The following is a 26464-nucleotide window of genomic DNA, read 5'->3' as shown; positions in this document are numbered from 1 at the left end:
ATGAGTAGTCTACATTGCATAGTTGTTTTTCTGGCGCTGGCAGTTGTCAGCAAGGTAAGTAACAACCGGCAACATTTAAAAACATACCATATGTCTTGTTTGGAAAATTGTATTAACCTTTCTCTTGTTGAAATTTTTTTGTCGCAAACTAGCTTGATAAAAATTAGTTTAGTTCAACTTATAGTTTGTTCTGTGCCATGGAGGGCGTATGTTCAAGTGTCATGCTGCGGGCTCTGTAACTATGTATTTGGCGGTACCGAAGAGTGTGTACGTCGATGAAAGAGCAAACATTATATCCGATAAAATCTTTCAGTTTTGCATGGATAATTTATCGCTTATATAACGACTGTTATTTCTGCAGAGGTTCTTGTGATATGGAATCACCAGGCACGGTGATTCACCGTGTTCGACCATTCGTATGACACTACTCCTAAAATGCGAGAACGTATTGATTAGTCAATTATTATGTATGTCCGCAGTTGAACTACTTGAAAATACATGCACACAATATTTTCCTAAGGTAGCGAGACTATTATTTGTGTTGAAAATTACGATTTTCACATTTATTTATTAATTGATGAAATGCACCATAAACTTTCATATGATAAAGTCAATATAACATAGAATGTCATGTAAGTTGGTTAAAATGTAGATTTTCTGAAGGGAAGCAAGGCAGCCTCAGTAGTGTTTTCCAAAATCAACAACACAGGTTTAATCTGTGTGCCTATAAGTTTCAAAGATAAACTCAAGACAAAGCAATGTTAGGATGTGTTATCAGTAGCTATCTGACACACAATGAGTGTTTCCAAACATTTGAGTGGTTTGTCTTCGCCACTGTTTGTTTCACAGATTAGTCATTTGCACATGAATGTGTCAGACACAAGGTCACACAGCCACTGAAAAAAAATCATTGATTTTGGTGTTTTCATATGCCGAATTTATCCAATTATAGCTATCCCATTCCTTTATTTTTTTGGTTTCCAATAGCCTTACACATTTGGATGTCCCTACACATGGTAAAACAGACCTTGATGGGAAAACAAATTGATTGTGCCGATAAACAAGCTTGAAAATCTTTGCTGTTACTTCATGGACGTTTTCTAGGAGTTTATGTTTTTCAAAATACAAGGTCTTTAACAAAAAATAACGTATACTTATTGTCGTCGGATTAACACCAAATTTTCACAGCTTTAAGGTGACAATGAGAGGAACTTGAATGTGTCCAGACAAACTATTTCATCGATTATTTACCAACGAGTTGTGGTTTGAGTTGGGGGCAATGCGACTAAAACAGTAATTGAAATTCAGGACACTATTTTTTAAAACGCGTTGCTTGAATAAAACTAACCAGACACATTCAATTTACCAGACTATTGGACAACTAGGAAAAGTGAAAAAAATACTTCTTATCGCCAGCATAAATGCGTAATTATTTTTTTTACAGAAAAAGTAATTTTTCACCTTTGATTGAGTAACGCGTCGTAGATTGCAGATACGGGCATGCCAAATACACTTGTGAAAAGCTTGAAGTCTGGCGATTCTAAAGATATATACTTTCCCGGGTCTATTTGTAGTCTTTTAGTCACAATTAGAAGATGAAAACAAGTATGCAAATAATAGTCCCGCTACCTTAAAATAAACCGTGGCATATTTTAGTCTGATGTTATTCAAATTGTTGGTTTTCAACTAATTAGTGAATATTTGAATGCATCTATTGCCCCGTTTTTTTTGAGTGTGTGTTTCATTTTAACTCTACATATGATTTTCAAATAAACTTTTTTCAAAATTATCAATGACGTATTCCATAGTGGGCGATGACTGGTCGTGTCATCACGTCAGAAACAATAGAAACAATAGATCAACAGTCTTTAGTATACATTATTTAAATTGGTATTTTTTTTTCAATAATATTTTATGAACAGATAATGAACATATTTTATGTTGGCGCTAATTAAGAAATGTTATGGTTATTGTTACGCACTTTGAAAAATTGTCAATATATTATTAAAGTTGGCGAGGTGATATAACAATGTTGGATTTGTCACTTTTAACGTATTTTTTTTTTATTTCTTTTGAATTACAGCCTTGTATTGCTAAAGCAGGTAAGAATTGTTTATTCATTTGGGGCGGATTTTGCATAGTGTCAAAATATTTTTTCGATTTCCTAATTCTGAAAGCACAAAGTTGGGGGAAGTGGGAACATTTGGTTACAGTATCTGTAATCAGTAAACGAGTATCGCTATCCGAAGTTCTGAAGGTTACAGAAACCTCTGTATCTTGAGATGTTTCGTAACAGCGAAATTCTTAGACTTACAGAGGTGCTTTTATATGACGACGAAGGCTAATACATTTATTATTTATTAATTTAAATTTTCAATTTTTCCAAACAGTGGATTCAGTTCGTTTCGCAGTTTAAGGATACCAACTGAAAAAAAGCTGTTTTAATGTTATACTTCTATATTTATTCTTTCATTATTTTTATCAGATCAACCGCATGTCATTTTAATATTTGTGGATGACATGGGATGGAATGACGTACATTGGCACAACTCTGATATCGCAATGCCCAACTTGATGGATCTCGCCGCTGATGGCGTCATATTCAACCAATCATATACCCATCCTACATGTACACCGTAAGTGATAATATTGTTATTGTGCATGGAGTGTAGTCAGTCAAGTTCAATATCAACATGTGTACTTATATGGTAGCATACAGGTTATTGTCGGATTTCAGTGTCTTGTGTCAATTGTAACCTTATCCTGCTAGTCTGGACAAATAGTGTCTCTATCCTGTGTATATGAATATGCATCTGCATTGTTATACTAAATACATATTTATATGTAATTATTCAGATCAAGAGCTGCTATGATGACGGGATTGTATCCTTTCAAAACAGGAAATCAGGTATGAATTTTTCTCATTTGAACAAATTATACCTAGCTTCGCAGTTTGTATTTACATGAAAATGACATTACAAAATAAATTAGACCCATGTTTTGAAAAATGCTCCTTCCCAGTGCTAACTTATTACTCATCGATTGAATAAAAAGTCAATAAATTCTGTTCATATTCATTTTTTAGCATCAAATGGTGTTCAACCTTCATCCTAGTGGAGTCCCATTGGAATTCAAGCTATTACCAGAAAAACTTAAAGAAGTTGGATACTCTACTCATATGGTAGGAAAGTAAGTAGACCACAGCATGTATAATATTGATCTTACATTTTTTGCTGTACTCAGGATTATACGATTGCATGGCTGAGAGCCAGATCTCATTCTCAGCATTACATTCTGGGTTTTCACATGACTGATAATGTTTCGATAATATACCATTGATAATAATTCTCCAACAAACATTTTAGATAAACTAACACTGTTACTATCAGCATAGACAAATCGAAAACATCTCGTTCAGTGGTAATAGTTTCTGAAACAAATTGATCCGCTTGAACGCCTGAACATGATGTGATATTATAGGATATCAGTAAAAGTCACGCGCATTGACAGATACTAGTATATATATATATATAGATACAATTTCTAAATAATATTTATATTAAACATTTCTAATATCTAAATGTTTTCTAAATTTAATTTTAGATGGCATTTAGGGTTCTGTAAGGATGAGTATCTACCAACAAATCGTGGCTTTGACTCACACTATGGTCTATGGACATTGGGAGTCAGTGATTACGATAAAATGAATGGAGTACTATGTAAGTTAACTATTAATAAAACAATATACTTATATAACATAGAATAATATATGTGAATATGAATATGTCAAAAGTGATATTGTTCCATAATTATGATAGCACATTCGAATCAACTGAAATGGGGATATTACAAGGGTTTGTGAACGGGTTGACTAAGATGTGAATTTCGCTACTAGAGTTTCAGTTTACTCATATTTCAATTCTTTTTGTCTTTCTAGCTCCTTCTGCAGGATATGATTTCCGTGATAACATGGGAGTGGTACCAAAAAGTGACGATTATCTTGCAGTGAGTATGATTAATACTATTGTCATAAACACATATCATTAACATAGTATTTTGTGCTATACACGCATTGATCAGCATCTTCATATTTATATTTGTCATAAGCAATTAAGAAAGAATGATTCCACGCTTTCGAGATTCTCGCGAAAGGTTGAAAATAATGAAATAATAAATCGACAATTTATTTCATTATATCTTTCTATCTTTCTCTACAGTTAATGCTTGGTGATAGAGCAGAGCATATCGTAAATACCCATTACCCTGGAACTCCACTATTTCTTGCGTTTACTCTGGACATCCCTGCTAAGCATCTGGAGGTAATTATCTTATTCTAATTTAACAATAATAGCACAATTAACATAAATTTAGTGTACTAGATGGAAATTAGCCAAAGGAGATATTACGTCAATTTTATATCTATGCGCTTGTTTCTATTTGTGACATATATTCATTTGTGTATGTTTGTGATTTCGTCAGATTCCAGAAGAGTATGAAGAAAAGTATGCCGAGATTGAAGATGACAGAACTAGACAATTTTATGGTATGTGAAGTAATTCCATATAATATGTATCTAGGGCTGTCACATCCAAGGTTTATGACATTTCATTTCTCAGTTGCAATTGCAAATCTGTGAACAAAACATTTAATTATTTTTACTATTGCAGGAAAGTTGACTATGATGGACGATATAATTGGCGGTGTGGTGGATGCATTGAAGAACCGTGGAATGTATGACGATTCGCTAATAATATTCATAGGAGATGTGAGTGTCCAACGTTTAAGATGTTCAGTTATTGTTTTTCACTGTAAACGTACGCGTGTTGATGTTTTAGCCATTTTATGATTATCCGTAGTGTTGTATTTCCATTAGCCAATCTATGTGTCACTTGCGTTCAAATCACAAGACAGATTCAGATAGATATTTAAGATCGTCTCTTTTTGAATGTCATTCTGTCCGTTTTCATGAAAGCTTATTTATGTGTATTTACACAGAATGGAGCGTTGTCGTCTCAATCCGGCTCCAACTATCCATTCCGCGGTATTGCTGGAACGCTGTTTGAGGGCGCTACTCGTGTACCATCTATTGTCAGTGGGAAGGGAATAAAGAAGACTGGATATGAAAGCAATGAGTAAGTTATCTGTGCTAAATACAATCTCACAACGATGCTCACAAGTAAGATTCAAATCCCAAGGTTATTTCAATGCCTTAGTAAGTGTCAATGACAATTTATAACGTAAAATACGCTTCTAAAAGTGTATTGCTGAATAACTCAGAAGACATGTGTCCTATTCCGCCAGTCGTGTATGAAAGATCCCGCATTGTAGATTTGAACTACTCTTTTAAATTTGACATTTTTGCAAGATAATGTAAGTTAATTTTCGCTTGATTCTCAGGTTATACAGCATAGTCGATATACACAGAACAATCCTTGATGTGGCTGGAGCAGAAGCTGGTAAGTTAACACAATTATTCAGTAGTATTTCATGTCTGACCGGAGAATGTTAGATGGTAGGCGTTGTTACATTTACATCGAGTATTTATAATTTGTTTCGTATTATACTTGACAGAGCCTGAACTAGACGGTTTAAGTATGTGGCCTACATGGTCAAAAGGTAAACCATCGCCAAGAAATGAAATCCTCTATAATATCGATGATGATCCAGTGTCACCTGGTGCTGCTATCAGGTAGGCAATGATATATGTATATGTGTATGAGGGGTTAGTTGGTTAAAAAACTGTTTTCATTTCTGGTTTATGAACAAGAATTGAAAAATTAGCTTTATTAATATTTAGCATAACTGAATAAATGATCCAAAAAATGAAAACGAGTGCAAAACAATGTTCTATTCTATATATCACGAACCTATGGTGGAATATAACATATATGCATACATACTCATCATGAATTATCTTTTGTATTCTTTTAGGATCGGAGACTATAAACTGATTACAGGACACCCTGATTTATTGTATCCATATCGGGATATCAGTTTAACAGGTAACCCAAATAGTTCTCGATTAATATTTTATCAGAACCAAAGATTACTGCATGGCGGTTGTAGCTTGGATCGAGAAGGCAGTGGGTTGCAGTTATCATGTCTCAATGTGATGCGACAGAATCTGACGTATTTCAATGTATATTTATTTCAGATAACTATTACAATTATGGTGACGCCCCAGCAAGCGGATTGCCAAGTACTGACCAACAATCACACGCACCGGCTCCACAGAACGTAGAATACTTGTTCAATATCGTAGGTAAGAGTGATGGATTTTTTTTTTTTTTTTTTTCGTTTTTGATTGGGTGTGCTAAAAAGTGAACAAATATAAGAACATGTAAATTATGGACATATAAACACACACGCAGTAACTATGATAATATTGATCCTGCATTCCACTCACCAAAACACATATGACTCAGCGAACTTTATGGTGTAGTACGATGGTCAAACGTATGAAATACATTGACTACTATTGTCTCTCTTTCAATGCAGTTGACCCAGAAGAACGAAACGACATCTCCGCTGATCATCCAGATATAGTACAGGATTTACGTGCTCGATTGGATGAACATCGTAAACTGCTAATTCCACCGGTAAACCAAACAACAGAGCTAGCCGGTGCCGCCGGGAATTTTAATGATGTATGGTCGCCTGGTTGGTGTTAACTCAAAACATACGACGGTTCCCTTTCTTTGTGGATTTCTGATACACGTGACATAAAATTGTCCACTTACGTCAGCACCTTGTATGCTCGTCGAATTGGCTAGATATTTGTGGAACGAGGTTATTGTTTATTACGTACTCAGACAGAACTTTTACTCACGTGCTAGCAATAATTGTAATTGATCGATTATTTACTTGGGTTTTCAATGGAATCTAATAAAAGTTCATTGTTAAGATGAAGAATTGTGCTATTCAGTAGTTCATTATGGGAAGAGGATGTATTATTAGTTTTAATTAACTTTCAATTCATAGTTCATGTCACATTCTAAACTCTCTTAAATATAAATTATTATGACTTTCCATTGAATATAATTCACGGTTATATTTTACTGAAGGGAAATTGGCATGCACATGAAACAGATTAATCATGCCAAAATCAAGGTGAAACCCTTTGTTTAAGGTGGAGCATGTCTGCGGAGTGAGTGAGTGAGTGGGTCATCGAATTCCAAGTGAGAACAAAGATCGAACATGGAAACATGTGTACCTTTCAGATTAATTGTATTTAGCACGCATCTAAACCAGGAATAAAAACTGAAATGCATGTCGGGAGTTATTTCAGCGTGATGTAAACTTCTACTCCCAGTAGTTGTAACGGACAAATGTCAAATGTTTTTGACGATGTTATCACAAGAATGTTCTAATTTTCTTTTATACATAAGTACTCTCAACAAAATGTTGCCGGGTGTTTAAGTCGTCACAACGGTTTTCTATGGATGATGCTGACTATTTTTCTTTTCTTTTACTTTTAATTTAGCGGATTTAGTGGCTTATTAACGAAAATACCAAAATTAAAGGCAGTGAATAACTATCGGATTTACATTAATTTAAATTTTTGTTATTTTGCATAAAACACTCACAGTTATCACAGACCACAATGAATGTGCAAATACTTCAATAATTGAAAGCATTGTTTATGTATTTGAAAATATTTAGACTTTTTCCTGCCATGAGTGTCGATTTGTCCCAAGGTCATTTTGTCGCAGCTGGTTTGTCTAGTGGTCTCTCATCACAACTTGTTCTTCGTCTGAAATACTGTCTTGTTGCATATTGCTTAATTATTTCGTGAGTTAAGCTAATAAGATTACCAATATATCAATGAGAAGCTATTATTGTCACCAAATAATACAATAGTAATTATTATCACAGAAAAGTGTGTTTCATTAGTAAAAGTGTCAACCCATCGACCTTTTCTTTTAAACTACTGATTCCGATGTCAATTCATGCCTGTGGGTGCATCTTATAATGCTGTATCGTATTCGAAAATTTAAAAGGTTGCCACAGAGAGTGCGAGCCGGAAATACTCTTAGTTGTTTTTAAAGAAATTCTGTGTTTAGTATTGTTCACTGGTATGTGTATACGTGGTGATCTAGGTCTGCAGCGTTGTTTAATACATCAAGCGGCAAGTCGCTTTGATTCCCATCTACAACCACCTGCCAATCCGATTGGACAAACAATCCACGTATGGCAGCTTCTTACGCTTCGATATCATTAATGTTCTGTTGTATTTTGTGCATGTTGACTGAAACACGCGGGGGAACGACATTTCAACACATTGCATCGTTCGTATACATACATCTATGATGTGGCAATTTATCAACGCATCCCGCATTGTACATGTGATATCATGAGTACAATTTCCTGACTTGAGAAAGACGAACACTGTTACTAGAAGAAATACATGCCCGCTTATTTATAGTAAAATATAACGAATCATTCCTAAACGACCGATATCACGTCTTATGTGTTTGTATAGATTGAAGTAGAAGTGGAGTGGATACACACCAACAAAGTGGAACATTTTGTACAAGTGGAGTCGCAAACATGGAGACTCACAATGTTTCATAATTTATATTATTATTTACTCGAATTTAAGTCAAGTTTACGAAGCTTAGGATTAGTAATAAAGTGGGAAGGTATGGTTCAATTTATATTAATATTAATATAATTTACCATACCTTCCCCCGTTACTAAACCTAAGCTTCGCAAACATTTCTATGTTCAGTCACGGGATATTCAACTTTTATTTAATTAAACTTAATTAAAACACAATTCTACATTATATTGCATTGTAATTGAGTTTAATTAAACCCTAATTAGAACGCAACCGTATATAGGAACGCGTTTTAATCGAGTTCATATCGCAACTATATTAAAAGTTAATTCAACTATAATATTAAAAATTAATCCAATGCGTGGCGTTACAACTACGGTAAGTTTGAGTGAGTGAGCGTGTGTGGGCACGTACAACGATGTAATGGAGGTGATCATAATCAAACCAGCCGTTTTCGGCCCGGTGTCCGCGGAGTTCAGGGGAGCTGATTTGTTCTCAGGGGAACTCCCCGGAACATTGTATTTCAATATATGCAAAAATATTCATGAGCTGACAATTCAGTGCGGCGCCTCCTTTTCGCCAGCGGACTGGAACAAATTGAAAACCCATCTCAAACTCCAATAGAGCAATAATTGCTATGTGAAAAAAAGGAAAAAACTTAAAAGTAAATAAAACAAATCATGAACGCTCGTATGTTTGTACATTTTTAAGACATCGGAGTAAGGTTTCTACTGACCTATTTCCTATTATTTATAACATCGTGAATACGCAACTTTGACAAAACGCTGGATTCGCGGTACACAGTTTCCAAAGTAAAATAACATTACGTCCGCATTCTACAAATATTCACAGCTATATTATAGTAACAATGGGATTATATAACTCCGTAATTCATAACATTGTGACGACGCAACGAATCATTTTTCTTGAGAACCCGGGGGAGGCAACTACCAGTCAAACCATCGAGGTCTAACTGAATTAAAATTATTTCGTGACTTGGAAGCACTGGTACTAAAAACATCTAGGAAATCTCTAACATGCCAGGAATTTCGGCTCCCTAAACTTTGAATCAATTTCTATTAGAATTTCCAAACACAGACATTTGTCAGTTATTTTTTCTATATGAACCTGTTCGTATTTGGACTGAAAAATGCCGTTTCCGGGTGACTTCATTGAAAGCTTATTAGTGAAATCATAGACCACAGTCCCTCTATCCCCGGTCTGGAAACGACTAGCGTTCTTTTGTTTCGAACCGCGGTGCTGGTAAACAAACCGCTCACACCCGGGCCGAGGGAGTCAGGAAGACAGATTACAATACCGTCAACATATTCATTAAAATCGGAAAATTTACCGTCATGCAAAGCGATATCTCACGGTATGACTTCACTTTGACTTCAAATTCGGGCAACCACAACGTAAACAAACATGTAAACAAAATTATCACTATGAAATTTGTTTTTTTTAACGGTGATGCGCATCAAAACCAGCCTACAACTCATAAACATCCAGTTCCTACAATGTAAAGATTAGTATCGGGAATTATTTTCATCTTCTAGTTTTAATAGGAAAAAAACTTCGCGTGCCAACATGCTGACATCGCTAAACAAATTTTGTTAAAATGACGTCGTTCATGTTAACGTGATCGATTGAAAAAACATGTGATATTTCTGATTCTGGAGGGTTCATAACAGTCCAAGTCAACTAGACAACATCTAATGACCTCATTCTATGCAAAAGTATATACCAATGCTTCAATGTTTTTATATAAATGTTTTTAGCACAGAATTGAGTACATTGTCATTTCAAAACGTCGTCATTTGCATTTACGATCTAAAAAGCATCCATAAAAGTCGCTCAATTTAACATTAATAAAATGTGGTGTGACAAATAACAAAACAGCCATTTTTAATGATATGTTTCGATCATAACATGTCAAAATCGAAGACAAATATTGGTTTCGCGCCGAGAAGTATGGTAAATAAAATAGAGTTCATTTCAATCACCCCAAAATCAAAAACGACAAACATCTGGGTAAAGGTATAAACATTTGTTGCGAAAATGTGTTTCTGCTTGTAAAATAGATGAGTTAGAGAACTACTAGCCGGCTAAAATATGACCTTATGCAGATATCCTGATTAAAAATTATGTGAAAAAGCACGAATTCTGGAATAAACAACTTAGTTGTAAAAAGTACATAACACTGACGATGTCAAAAACAGTGGCCGGCTGCATACTGATCACGTGACAATGCTTTGCCCATACCCGCAATGCGCCTTTGCCAGGGAAGGAGGCCAATTCACACCTAATACAATGACCGTTTCCAGACCGGGGATAGAGGGACTGTGCATAGACCTTGGAAAGAAAGGGACGGGCAACTACAGTATTTCTTTTGTTTTAACCTGGATTATAATCCTCCAAATAATCTCACAAACCTATTAACGAATGAACAACCATCTGTTTATTTGCACTCTCGGCAGCACTCGTGAAATCGCGCAAAACGCGTGAGTTTCCCTGCGTGGCTACCAAAGCAACGGTCATGAATATGCTAATTGATGTAAATGGTTTCCACTTAGTATCACATGTTTCCAAAAGTAGTTTAGAAAATTCAGAATTTCGACTTTTGTAAAAAAAGTCATCAAATTAAAATACCATAATTACTTCGCAAATTGCACGACTCAAGTAAAAACGCAATAATTAGGTGAAAACCAAAAGTGTTTTTATTTTCCCGAAAATGTGGGCAGTCGCAGGATAGGTATCAGTCAACCATTTGTCACCGCACATAAAATCAACCGAGTAGTTATTTTATACTGATGAAAAAACGAATTGTAACTCAATTTATATTAAGTGTCACCTAATAACAGTACAAAATAATTGGATCTTGTATTGAAATCTAGTAACAATTCGATGTAATGAGCACAAACACTGGAAGACGTGTTGCAAACTGCGCGGCCGATTGATTGTGAACAACGATATAATGGCTTCCTTTTCTTGGTAAATTGTTTATAACTGTAGTAACCCACGCTGCACGCCGGATGTCGGGAAATCCTTTGTTTTATAATCCAGTTGCACGCCCCCACTTTCTAAGTTTAAGTCTATGGTGAAATCGACGGAGCTCCTCTTAGAGCTCCTTCGAGGATATGGTAGCTCCCTCGAACTCCGCGGATACCGGCCCGGAACCCACTGGTTTGATTTAGATAACATCCCGACATGATGGTTTACAAAAGATTAGTCGTTACATGTGGGGCTGTGAAACACAGGAATAACGATAATATTGCCATTACAGTAGCGATTTATTTAACGTGTTTGGCTATCATAGAGAAGAACATCTGTATATGAGTACTGGGTTTGTATTTATCGATGTCCTAATGTTGCAGCTATACATTTTTGTCAATTTCTTTCCGTCATCGTCTAAACTTTATTATATTTAATAATGCTACGCACCAGTAGTAGCATTTATTTCACGTTGAATTGTTTGCTTATTTTGTACGTGGCGAGCATGCTTTATAACGATTCAATGTTACATCCGTTATGTAACCGGAACTCGAAATAAAACAAATAAACACATATGAATGAGTTAATTGCCGTTTTGGCTATTTATAGAATACATGTTAAGCGTCAGAAATGGTTATTCTCTATACCAGTATGAGTGTCCAAAATGGAATGACGGAAAATTAATACAAAGAAAACGATTGAAAGAGCAAAATTATTGGCATTTCGTAAAATTAAATTTGCGGATTAAAATAGACTAATACACTGTATATATCCTTCTTAAGAGACGTGCATATTATCCCATTCATTTGCTCTAATGTCAACAATTATTCAGTATCATGCTATGGGGGGGGGGTAAACAATATGCACACATTTAAATCAACATTTTTCTCATTTCCAAACAAACTACATGCAAAACAAAATATCGACACAATACAATTAAACAGTTTAATACAATTAAATACAATACAACTAAACTTTTCCGTAAAGTATTTAGATGTAGGATGTATCAAAAACAAGTTAAAATATGTTGGACAAACTAGAACCACAGTAAATAGAACGCATGATTCGTAAACTTTCCAATTAGAGAAAAGAGGCATGTAATAGGGAGGGGGGTATAACGACGAATCCATGAAATAAACGACCAAGTACGATAACCTGTAATTCTGTTGTTATTGTTGGTTATTTAGTACCATATATCATCGTTGTATGTTTCCTGCACTTTTACAGAAAAACAACACTGCGTCACGGTACCAGTACGTGTACATTAACACTTGAATTTCCCACACAGCTGTTACATACATCCTATTATTTATAACCCACGAAATGAACCCAAATACCTTTGTTGAATAAAAACACAATGAATGGTATCGGTATGTAAATTATTTTCACGTTTTCATATGCTTTGTCTATAAAAACAAATAATGTATTTACCAGAGAATATTATTAAACAACGTTTATAAAAAACGTTTATTACAGCCTTGGAATTGCTGAATATATTATCTTAAATTTATAGTCTCGTCCCCGTAACTATTTAACAAATTATGAGTGTTCTAGAAATATAGATGGAATCAAATGTGAATTATTTTGGCGATGGCACTACGAATAAATTGTAAAAGGAATATTTAAATTCTCACTTGAAAACATTAGAAGTTTTAAATGATTTTATAATGGTTATGCCAAATGAATGTTACACCAATTTTGTGATACATTGTTAATAACTAATTTTTTAGTAAACTGCCCCGCGCACGGAAACGGCTTTTAATCTCGCTCTAATTTCAGATAAACAATTATGCCTTCGATAAATTACTATTTGAATGTTACAAAGAAATTGTCAGGGGAGCTTAGAAATTACGAATGACAGATTCTGCGTTACTTTGAAGAAACTGCTTTACGAAAGCATGATAATAAATGTGTACTTTAGTGTACTTCACTCTCTAATTTCAGATAAACAATTATGCTTTCGCGAAGTTGCCAATGAGATGCCGTCTACGAATTGGCACTGCAATATCGCCAAGAAATTGTCGTGGGGGGGGGGGCTAAGAAATTGCGACTGCGTTGCCACACAGACAGATTCTGCGATAAGAAAGCTAACAGTACACATACACAGTAAGGGAAATAACCGTTTCCAACAAAACCACATACTTATTACCCATCTAATTTTTCAAAAAAGCACATATTTTTAATATGTTAACCGAAAAGACTAATATTTATATCTGGAATTTGTAAATTGTTCAAGACCGCTGAGTCGGAATGCTGAGTCCAATGTGCTAAACGTGTGTGAATATTCTATCTGTAAAAATGTACCCGCCCCTTTTTTACATAGGCTGGTCAACCGGTTATGATTACTGTCACCTGCAAGTGAATAATTTATTAAGATGCATTTTTATTTCTATGTCTAAAGGTACCAGCAATTTATAGTTTGTTGCGTAACCGAATTAATAAATTTCAACTTTTTTGTACTAAATGTTGCCGGGTGTTTATGCCGGATATCAACTCAACTCAGTGATACACATTTCATGTGCACCCACATACTGTAACAGCATGTCGCACGTGATGCACCTATCACCATTACCAAATTTGTCGTAACAAAGTGTTCTAAGGACGATGCTGACTTAATTTTCGTTTACTTTTTATTTTTCTAATTTAGCGGATTTAGTGGAATTTAATTACTTATTAACAAAAATACCGAAATTAAAAGACAGTGAATAAATATTGCGTAAACATTAATTTAGTAACATGTAGATTTTGTTTGTATTTTGCATTAAACACTCGACGTTACCACAGACCACAATGAATGTGTAAGTTAACAACACTAAATTGATGTAAATAATCCAATAATTGAAAGTAATCCTTTATGTATTTGAAAATATTGAAACTCAATGCTGCTATATACCAGTTTATATAATAATTTGTATTTAGTTGTAGTTAATATCGCATGAGTGTTGATTTCTCCAAAGCCATTTTGTCTCAGCTGATTTGCCGAGTGGTCTCCCATCACACAACGCTGTTTCTTCCTAAAGTACTGTATTGTTGCATATTGCATATTTATTTAGTGAGTTAAGCTAGTAAGATTACCCATATATCAATGAGAATTTAATGTTGTCACCGCCTAATACAGTAGTAATTATGATCACGGCAGGGCTCGAAATTAGCGGCAGTCCCGCGTCCACAGACTACCAGTTTCTTCCTTGAGGCTACCAATTTTCAAATTCGGTAGCCCAATTGGGCTACCAAAAATCCATTACCTTCTCGGGTATGCGTAAGTAAGTTGGAATAGCCCGCATTGAGTTTCTGGAGTGCGTGTGTGGCAGGGTGACGCGCGAGGCAATTTGCCGGGCAACAATGAATTGTCCTTCCCTCTTGTTGCGTGATTTAATTAATTATTTCGCGCGTCCAATTTTTGATTATTACTCAGTAGAGATTTTAAATAAATTCGTTGAATTGTTATGAAATGCAAATTAGTTTCATCGTAAGAGAGTGATTCCGGACTCATATTAAACACTCGATGCTGGAGAATATCCAGAGTTCTTGACCTGATAATCGCAAATTAACCAATCAAAATGGTGGATGATGCCAACGTGCTCAAATTAACATAGCTTATTTAAATACGTTAATGTTATTGAACGCAACGCAGAAGAGATTTGCCGATATTGTAGTAAACTGTTTTGGCTTGGATTTAGATAGGAAAACAGCATGATTTTGTATTAAACAATAAATTAGTTGTTTTAAAAAAATAAACTGACCGTTTGAAAAAATAATTTAACATAGTTTATAGTGATAACAGCTCACTGTCGAAACGAAGCTTACCCATTCACGCTAGCCACGATAAAAATCATACTCTTGAATAGGCGTCAATGACTACGATAAAATTTAAATTAAACTATATTAGCCGTCCGGGATGATTTAAATGTCTAATTTCGCCAAAATATGTAATGAAAACGCGATTTCTTTTATTTTTTAAACTAAACTTACAAATTTACGGCAGAATACAGTACATTGTAAGATGTACATGACATTTGTTTAAAGAGCTTTTATTAGTAAACATATTTACCTATCGACCCACGCCAGTCAAGCTGTGGACTTTTCCTTTTCACTTCATACCTGCAAAAAAGTTAATTTACCTAATTTGATGGATATGTGGATATTATGTTTATGTATGCAATGTGATGCAGTCATGTAATGTGAATGCCTGGCCACACAACGCAAACTTGACTTTCAACTGCTGGGTATTTACATTGCGTGACCATATTCGGTCAACGAACTTTAAATTTTGAGGCATTCAGTGGCAGTGCATTTCCCGGGTGGCAATGTGAACATCAACTAATTTCAACAAATTTCAATGACTTGAAAGGTTAATAAAGAATATCGAACAAGTTTTCCTTGTAAGTCTCGTTGTAGTGAGCAATCGAAGCAGGAAGTTAGGAAAATTTTAGAATTATGAATTTAAAATATAGACTAGCAAAACTAAAATACGCGAGTATCCTTGAAAATAGTATGATTTAGGTGAAAATACCATAATGCAAACAACAAGTGTTTTTATTTTCCCGAAAACAACCGAAAATGTGGCAGTCGCAGGATAAGTATTAGTCAACCATTTGTCACCGCACATAAAATCAGCCGAGTAGATAATTTATAGTGATGGAAAAACGAATTGTAACTCCCCATATATTAAGTGTCATCTAAAAGTATAAAAAATGGGTCTTGTATTGCATTCTAGTGACAATTCGATGTAATGAGCACAAACAGTGAAAGACGTGTTACAAACTGCGCGGCCGATTGATTATGAATGACGTCATACGGCTTTCTTAGCTTGGTCATTTGTTTATAACCGTAGTAATCCACGTTGCACGTCGTGAAATCCTTTGTTTTATAATACAGTTGCCCGCCACTCTCTTTCTAAGGTCTACGGTGAAATCGGTGGAGCTCCTCAGTGCTCCGTGGATACCGGGCCGGAAACCGCTGATTTGATTTTGCTCACATCCCTAACATGGTTTACAAAAGATTAGTCTTTACATGTGGGTTTGTGAAACACGGGAATAACGATAATATTGCCATTACAGTAGCGGTTTATTTTGACGTGTTTGGCTATCATACTGGAGACGAACATCTGTATATTAGTACAGGGTTTATATTTGTCGATGTCCTAATGTCGCTATACATGTATATGTCAATTTCTTTCCGTCATCGTCTTAACTTTATTATATTTAATAATGCTACGCACAAGTAGTAGCATTTATTCACCAGTCAGTAATTTAGTGATGTCACCATTTCGTTTGGAACGGATAGTGAAAATTAAGGGACGCTGTGCGTTGAATTGTTTGCTTACTTTGTACCGTAGCGAGCATGCTTTATAAATATTCAGTTATGTAACCGGAACTGGAAACACATCTTCCTCGAAATAAAACAAATAAATACATATGAATGAGTTAATTGCCGTTTTGGTTATTTATAGAATGCATGTTAAGCTTCATAAATAATTATTCTCTATACCAGTGTGAGTGTTCAAAATAGAATGACGTCAAGTTAATATAAAGAAAACAATTGAAGGAGCAAAATTATTGGCATTTCGTAAAATTAAATTTGCGGCTTAAAATAGACTAATACACTGTATATATCCCTCTTAAGAGACGTGCATATTATCCCATTCATTTGCTCTAATGTCAACAATTATTCAGTATCATGCTATGGGGGGGGGGGGGGTAAACAATATGCACGCATTTACATCATCATGTTTTGCAGCTTCCAAATAAACTTCATACAAAATAAGATATCCACACAATACAATTAAACAGGTTAGCAAAACTTTTCCGTAAATTATTTTGAAGTAGGATGTATCAAAAACAAGTTACCATAAGAAATTAAAATATGTGGGACGAACTAGAACCACGGTAAAAAGAACACATGATTCGTAAAGTTTCCACTTATAGAAAAGAAGCGTGTAATAAGGAGGGTGATATGACGATGAATACATGAAATAAACGACCAAGTAAGATAACCTGTAATTCTGTAATTGTAATTGTTGGTTATTTAGTACCATATATCATCGTTGTATGTTTCCTGCACTTTTACAGAAAAACAACACTGCGTCACGGTACCAGTACTTATGTATTAACACTTGAATTTCCCACAGCTGTCACATACATCATATTATTTATAACCCATGAAATGAACCCAAATACCTTTGTTGAATAAAAACACAATGAATGGTATCGGTATGTTAATTATTTTCACGTTTTCATATGCTTTGTCTATGAAAAACAAATAATGTATTTACCAGAGAATATTATTAAACAACGTTTATGAACGTTTATTACAGCCTTGGAATTGCTGCTGAATACACTATCTTAAATTAATAGTCTCGTCCCCGTAACTATTTAACAAATTATTAGTGTTCTAGAAATATAGATAGAATCAAATGTGAACTATTTTGGCCATGGAACTACGAACAAATCGTAGAAGGAATATTTTAAGCATGAGAAGTCTTTAATAATTTTATAATGTTTATGCCAATTTTGTAATAAATTGGTAATAAATAATTTCTTAGTAAACTGCCCTGCGCACGGAAACGGCTCTTTATCGCGCTATAATTTCAGATAAACAATTATACCTTCGAGAAATTGGAATGTCGTCTAGAAATTGTCAGGGGGGCTTAGAAATTGCGAAAAACAGATACAGACAGATTCTGCGTTACTTTGAAGAAACTGCTTTACGAAAGCATGATAATAGATGTGTACTTTAGTGTACTTCACTCTCTAATATCAGATAAAACAATTATGCCTTCGCGAAGTTGTCACTGAGATGCCGTATAGGAATTGGCACTGCAATGTCGCCAAGAAATTGTCGTGGGAGGGGGGGGGGGGCTTAGAAATTGCGACTGCGTTCCCACTCAGACAGATTCTGCGTTAAGAAATCTAACAGTACACATACATAGTAAGGAAAATAAACCACATATTTATTACCCATCTAGTGTTTCAACAAAAGCACATATTTTTAGTAAGTTAACCGAAAAGACTAATATTTACATCTGGAATTTGTAAATTGTTTTCAATGCAAACTATTGCTCAGATGTCAGGACCGGAATGCTGAGTGTGAATATTTTATCTGTAAAAATGTACCCGCCCCTTTTTTAACATAGGCTGGTCAACCGGTTATGATTACTGTCACCTGCAAGTGAATAATTCATTAAGATGCTCTTTTATTTCTGTGTCTAAAGGTACCAGCAATTTATAGTTTGTTGCGTAACCGAATTAATAAATTTCAACTTTTTTGTACTACACGTTTATTCTATTAATAGCACACTACAACGATAAGTATATATATTAGACAAGTTCTATGCAATTGATAACGATCGCGAATCGAAGCAGTCACGATGAGTAGTCTACATTGCATAGCTGTTTTCCTGGCACTGGCAGTTGTCAGCAAGGTGAGTAACAACCGGCAACGTTTAGTAACATACCAATTTACTTGATTGGTTTAATTTGACGTCCTATATTCAATTAAGAACGATTCCGTTGTTTTAAATACTCCCGGTTAATTGGTGAAATGTTTTCGCCGCAGACTAGTTGGAGAAAATATTGAGTTTATTCGTGATATCTTATTTTGTTCAAATTATAATGCACCTTCGACCACGGAGGGTTCCGTGTGTATTGGACGATACGAGTGTTTACGTCCAATGAAAAGTAAACATTATAGCTGATGAAGACTTTGAGTTTGGCATGGGCAATCTATCGGTTTTGTAACGACTGTTATTCTTCAAAAGGTTCTTAGGAACTATTCGCCATATTTTTGACTATTTGGAATCACTGTGCATGGTGATTCTCCGTGTCCGGCCATCCCATATTTTGGAATCGTCCCACCATTCAATAAAAATAACACGATATCGTGTTCTTGTTGTATTACTGTTTCCGTGGGGTGTTTAGTGGATATATTCATGCATACATTGTTAGTTTTTTGAGTTTGTGTTTCATTTTAACTCGACATATGTTTCTCAAATAAACTCTGTTCAAAATTCTCCATGGCGATGACTGGTATAGCATTTATCTGATAAATATACCGGTATTTTCTTAGCCAGAAACAGAGGTTAATTTTTAGCATAAATTTAAAAAAATGCAATTTTTTCTATAATATTATAAGATTTTTTCACTTAACAAATTCATGTTGCTGCAGATTAAGAACATTTTATAGTTATTGTTAAGCTCTTTGAATTGACAGTGAATATAATATTACAGTTGGCGATGTGATAAAACGATGTTGGATTTGTCACATTTAACACATTTTTTTTATTTCTTTTGTATTACAGCCCAGTATTGCTGAAGCAGGTACGATTATTTTTTTTTTCATTTTGGGAGACCTTCGCTAAGTGTCGAAGGATATTTGCATATTCTAAACTTGAAATCAACAAGTTTTGGAAGTGCGAACTGTCACCATTCGGTTATAGTATTTGACAACACTAAACGAGTAGTTTCGCTACCAGACGTTCAGAACGATACAGAAACTTGGATGTTTCAAATATCAAGAATTTTTTCAATGCCAAGTTTGCTAGATGTCTGGTAGAATATAAGTATTGTTATGACGATGATGTCAAATCAATTAATTATTTACAAAAGATAAAAAATGTAAATTATTCTCCGTAAGGGATATAGTTCGTTTCGTTCGTTTCAAACTGCACACTTAAAGGAAAGTTTATATAATTAGGTATTAACTCTTCACACTCAGTATGTAACAAACACGATGATTGGTCGTTTAAGAATTGTAGTTTTCCATGACAGGTGTTGATGGCTAACTTGTTTTATACGTAATATTTTCTATTTGTATCGATTGGCAAACTGTAAACTAGCGAACATGTTTCATGATTGAGCGTCAACAAGTATTATAGGTTATATCATAAGTTATATATGTTTTAATGTTGAGTTATGTTTTCATGTTGAACTCCGTTTCAATGTTATACATTTTTTTTATTTTTTCATTCATTATTTTTATCAGATCAACCGCATGTTATTCTAATATTTGTGGATGACATGGGATGGAATGATGTACATTGGCACAACCCTGATATCGCAATGCCCAACTTGATGGATCTCGCCGCTGATGGCGTCATATTCAACCAATCATATACCCATCCAACATGTACACCGTAAGTGATAATATTGTTAATGTGCATGGAATTTAGTTATAAATTGTTCAGTCAAGTTCAATATAACAGCAATAAAAGTCAATGTAGAATTTCAGCGTCTTGCTTCTATTTTGAATTATGGGTTCATTGACATCATGATAGCATACAGGTTAATTTCAGTATCTAGCTTCAATTCTAAATCCTGAGTTGGTACCGTATGATATGATACGCAATATACGTCTGAAATATTATACCATATATAGATGTTTATATGTAATTCTTTAGATCAAGAGCTGCTATGATGACGGGATTGTATCCTTTCAAAACTGGAAATCAGGTAAGAATTACTTTCAACGAAATACAATGTATCTGGCTTCGCAGCACATATTTACTGGAAAATAACGATACAAATTTACATTTTTTAAAATAACACTAACATTGTTTCATTAGTTAAATAGAAAACCTAAAAGAAATTCTGTTCATATATATTTTACAGCATCAAATGGTGTTCAACCTTCATCCTAGTGGGGTTCCATTGGAATTCAAGCTATTACCAGAAAAACTTAAAGAAGTTGGATACTCTACTCATATGGTAGGAAAGTAAGTAGACCATAGCATTTGTTTGCTGTACTAAAGATTATGCGATTGCGATGCTGAGAGCCTGATCTAATTCTCAGCTTTACATTCTTATGCTATTTGTGTTTTTTAAATAAATTTTTAATAAAGGATATCCTTCATATAAGCTTAGGCAATTTAAGAAGATCTTTTTCAGTGGCCAGAGTTTTTTAAAACAAGTTGTCGCAAAGGCAGGAACCTCAAAAAATAATTTGATATCGGTAAATAACCTCGACCGCAGGAATGTCATTACACGTGGTTGCTAATTTGACACAAAATAAAAGTCACACGCAATGATAGAAAGCAAAAATATACAGATACAGTCAATAATATTTCTATGTATTTCTATTATGTATTTCTAATTTCTAAATTTGTTTTTAGATGGCATTTAGGGTTCTGTAAAGATGAGTATCTACCAACAAATCGTGGTTTTGATTCCCACTATGGTCTGTGGACATTGGGTGTCGGTGATTACGATAAAATGAATGGAGTACTCTGTAAGTTAACTATTAGTAAAACAATATACTTAATCATAAATATATGTCTAAGTATATGACAGTGGTGATATTGTGCCATAGTTATGATAACACGTTTTCGGGAACGGGTCGACTGAGACAACGATTTTATTCAGTTCACTCATCTTTGAATTGATTTGTCATTCTAGCTCCTTCAGCAGGATATGATTTCCGTGATAACATGGGAGTAGTGCCAAAAAGTGACGGTTATCTTGCAGTGAGTATGAATAATATTATTGTCATAAACCAATGTCAAAACACGCATTAAACAGAAACGTATATTGTTTACAACTAATTAGGTAAAGCACGGTGCCACGCTTTCGAGATTCTGGTAAAAACTTGAAAACAATAAAATAATAAATCGACAAATTATATCATTATATCTTTCTCATACACAGTTAATGCTTGGTGATAGAGCAGAGCATATCGTAAATACACATTACCCAGGAACTCCACTTTTTCTTGCGTTTACTCTGGACATCCCTGCTAAGCATCTGGAGGTAACTATCTTATTTTGTTGGTTACAGTGAGCTAACAACAATAGTATAATTAACCTAAATTTAATCACTTGATGGAAATCCTTCTTTGGTACAAAATGTGTATATCATGCATGTACTTGTATACATTTATGTTTGTGTGTTATTTCCTCAAGATTCCAGAAGAGTATGAAGAAAAGTATTCTGATATCGAAGATGATAGAACTAGGCAATTTTATGGTGAGTAAAGTAATTCCATATAAGCATAGTTCTATTCATCCCTGGCCTAGGACATTACATACGTCATCAAGTGAACGTCGAAACATTAACCATAATGCATTCGTATTTATTAGTACGATGTTAAATAACACTATGGGTCCGCCTTACTTGTAATAAATGAATGCCCCGTTAAAGTATGTAAAATTAAAAATTTAGTATTTTCACTATTGCAGGAAAGTTGACTATGATGGACGATATAATTGGCGGTGTGGTGGATGCGTTGAAGAACCGTGGAATGTATGACGATTCGCTAATAATATTCATAGGAGACGTAAGTGACCAACGTCTATTATGTTCAGTTAATTTAAAAACGTGCTGATATCTAGTCTATGACTATCTGTAAATGTCTGTGTCATGTTTTGTCCAAATGTGGAGACTGATTTAGATGGATAGTTATCATCGTTTTATTTTGAATGCTACAGTTTTACAAGGCATCGCCTACTTTAACTTTGCGTGATTAATTTGATATATTTTAAATTCTAAACCTCCTCGTTTACCATAATCTATCTTCCCGTGTAGATATTTAAGAATTTCCACTCTCAGATTTCATAATTTAATAATAATATAGTTGAGTGGAATTCCAAGTTTGTGTCGTCCATATATCCATATGACTATATTTATTTACATAGAATGGAGCGTTATCGTCTCAATCGGGCTCCAACTATCCATTCCGCGGTATTGCTGGAACGATGTTTGAGGGCGCTACTCGCGTACCATCTATTGTCAGTGGGAAGGGAATAAAGAAGACTGGATATGAAAGCAATGAGTAAGTTAACTGTAGTAATTACAATCTCACAACGATGATCACGAGTATGATTGAAATCCCAAGGTTAATGCACTGTCTTAGTCAGTGTCAATGACAATATATAACATAAAATACCCTTCTAAAATGTGATGCTAAGCAATTCAGAAGACATGTACCAGGGCCAGCTAGTCGCGTTGTTTTATACAGTTTTAAATTTTCAACCATTCTCAGATAACATATAAGTTAATTTCCACTTGGTTCATAGGTTATACAGCATAGTTGATATACACAGAACAATCCTTGATGTGGCTGGAGCTAAAGCTGGTAAGTTAACACAAAAAGTCAATAAATTTTAGGCATGTTGTTTCACGACCGAATGTTAAATAGTGGACGTTTTAATATTTACATCGAGGTTTCTATAATATGTTTCGTATTGTATTTGACAGAGCCTGAACTTGACGGTTTAAGTATGTGGCCTACATGGTCAGAAGATAAACCATCGCCAAGAAATGAAATCCTCTATAATATCGATGATGATCCAGTGTCCCCTGGTGCTGCTATCAGGTAAACAGTGATATATGTATGTATGTACGTTAGTTGCGTATACAAAACTGTTTTCATTTCCGGTTTCTGTAGAATAATTGAAATTCTACTTTTTATTGTATCATTTAGAAGAACCGAATAATTGTTCTAACAAATGATAAAGGTGTGTGTGCTGCAAAACAATGGTGGAATATAACATATATGCATACAATCATGTCATGAATTATGTTTTGTATGTTTTTTTAGGATCGGCGACTATAAACTGATTACAGGACACCCGGATTTATTGTATCCATATCGGGACATCAGTTTAACAGGTAAACACCCACAGAATTTTCGATTATAGTGTTATCAGAACCAACGTATCGCGGACGTATTTTCGATAGTGAAGGCAGTGGAATTGCATTTACTATGCCTCAATATGATTACACGATCTGACGCATGTCAATGTATATTTATTTCAGATAACTATTACAATTACGGTGACGCCCCAGCAAGCGGATTGCCAAGTACAGACCAACAATCACACGCACCGGCTCCACAGAACGTAGAATACTTGTTCAATGTCGTTGGTAAGACGTTTTTTTTTCAAACAAGTGAACAAACATAAGTACAGACAAACTATTAACAAATAAACACCCATACCATGACCACTACAGCATAGCGTCTTGTTCATGTAAGCAGACGCGCGCATTAGAGGAAAGAGATACTGATTCATAACAAAATGTTCCCAAGCAAGTTTTCAGTTTCACAATTTTGTTAAAATAGTGAATGTTTTATTGATTCAATTCTAAGGTGATTATTTAAAAGTTTGAAATTGTTTGTAAATTTCCTGAATTGTGTCATGAAATGTTACTGTCACCTTATCGCATGGTCAAATACGATTATCGCAAGTTCAACAAAATAGTCGCCATTTGATATAATATTTCCCGAAACATGCCCCAATATTGAAATAAATTTACAAAGACTTACTCATGTTCCTTTTTCAATGCAGTTGACCCAGAAGAAAGGAACGACATCTCCGCTGATCATCCAGATATAGTACAGGATTTACGTGATCGATTGGATGAACATCGTAAACTGCTAATTCCACCAGTAAACCAAACAACAGAGCTAGCCGGTGCAGCTGGGAATTTTAATGATGTATGGTCACCTGGTTGGTGTTAAATGAACTAATACATACACTCAAAGCATGCGACGGTTCCCAAACTACTCAATCTATCATATCACTTATTATTCAATACTGTTGTTCGATCTAATATTACTTATTTATCTTGTTAGTGTATAGCCAATATTAGATTTCTGTTACGCGTGACATGAAAATGTTTGCTTACGTCAGCAACTTGTAGGCTCGTTCGAATTGGCTAAATATTTGTGAAACGAGGTTATTGTTTACTGCGTAACTGGCTACGAACGAGATAGCAGATTGTATGACGTACTCAGGCAAAACATATCACGTGTTATACTCTTCGATGATTTAATTGGGTTGTCAAAGGTATGAAATAAAAGTTCATTGTTACAACGAAGAAATTTGCTTCTCAGTAGTTTATTTTGAGTAGTGGATGTTATGTTATTTTTAATTCATTCTTATGTCACATTCTAAATACTTATAACTACATAAGCACTTTATTATGGGTTCCTATTTTTGTCATATTTGAATGAATTGAGAAATGTCAAGAAACTTTCACCGAAAAATAAATTGGCATGTACATAAAACAGAATAATCCTGCCTTTCTACCATAGTCGACACAATTTGTCAAGCTTGCCAGAAAAAATGGTGAGAATACTACTTTTTTTTGAAAACTATTACATCGAAATTCCTCTCCCCTTAATATACTGTTTTGTTATTATAGGTAGTGAGTTTCTAAATGTTACCCACGTTTTGGTTTCTATACCTGTATATCAATATCACATACTTATTTGGCCATGCGGTCAACAGTATGCGTATGTCCTCCGACATGCTGTAAGTTACCCGTATGAAATGTATTTTCTCGAGGCCGCAATTCATATATTATAGGTAACTCAAATCCCACACGGGATTCTGGATTCTGCTCAGTACGAACGATAACTATTTTAATTTCAACAGCAATGTTCAACATATATTTACATTGACATACTCTAAATGAAAACCCTAATTGGTAATACTATGAATGTATACAAGATATTTATTATAGTTGTTTTGTCTCAGACTTTAGTCTTATCACTAAAGCATGATTTTTAAAGATGTCATCATGGTAGAAGACATTGGTCTATGGTGGACTGTGGAAAAGAAATGCGGGAAAACGGGCATTAGGAAATAATTGACTGAGTGATTGTTACTGACGTAGAATATATATTGACTTTAAATACAAAGGGTACACTCATTTCTCGCATCCTCTATCCCGAGACTTTGGCATGACTTGAATACTAGATTCAGATTAATGTCAATTTTATATTATAATACATATTATATGCATGTCTCAAATCCGTCTAAGATGATAACAGTCGTCGCACAATGTCAATGATTTGTTCACTACGTCTTTCCCATTTAGATTTCCTCTTCAGTCTATTCTCGTAATTTTCCAGCGACAAAACATAGCAAACTGCCGGGTCTGCGTGCTTTGTGGTACACTTCTCTGTTGGTCCGAA

General features: G+C 34.6%; 2 protein-coding genes across 2 annotated transcripts; both read left to right on the top strand.

Moving 5' to 3' along the window:
* Positions 1 to 25362, top strand: LOC100368065 (arylsulfatase B-like). The gene is made up of 16 exons (XM_085507376.1): positions 1 to 54; positions 2084 to 2102; positions 2486 to 2636; positions 2857 to 2908; positions 3086 to 3189; positions 3604 to 3719; positions 3938 to 4005; positions 4218 to 4319; positions 4480 to 4543; positions 4668 to 4765; positions 4996 to 5132; positions 5398 to 5456; positions 23740 to 23857; positions 24083 to 24153; positions 24301 to 24408; positions 24831 to 25362. The coding sequence occupies exons 1-16, from the start codon at positions 1 to 3 to the stop codon at positions 25001 to 25003; spliced, it is 1494 nt and encodes a 497-aa protein (XP_085363502.1). The 3' UTR covers positions 25004 to 25362.
* On the top strand, positions 18899 to 23649 carry LOC100367915 (arylsulfatase B-like). The gene is made up of 12 exons (XM_002732450.3): positions 18899 to 18974; positions 19851 to 19869; positions 20534 to 20684; positions 20949 to 21000; positions 21160 to 21263; positions 21660 to 21775; positions 21943 to 22010; positions 22192 to 22293; positions 22446 to 22509; positions 22722 to 22819; positions 23178 to 23314; positions 23559 to 23649. Exons 1-12 carry the CDS (start codon positions 18921 to 18923, stop codon positions 23647 to 23649), a joined length of 1056 nt encoding a protein of 351 aa, XP_002732496.2. The 5' UTR covers positions 18899 to 18920.
* Positions 25363 to 26464: the final 1102 nt, after the last annotated feature.

Source organism: Saccoglossus kowalevskii, chromosome 13 (assembly GCF_978046115.1).
Source record: "Saccoglossus kowalevskii chromosome 13, keSacKowa6.1, whole genome shotgun sequence".
NCBI lineage: Eukaryota > Metazoa > Hemichordata > Enteropneusta > Harrimaniidae > Saccoglossus > Saccoglossus kowalevskii.
This window is presented reverse-complemented; position numbering and strand designations above follow the sequence as displayed.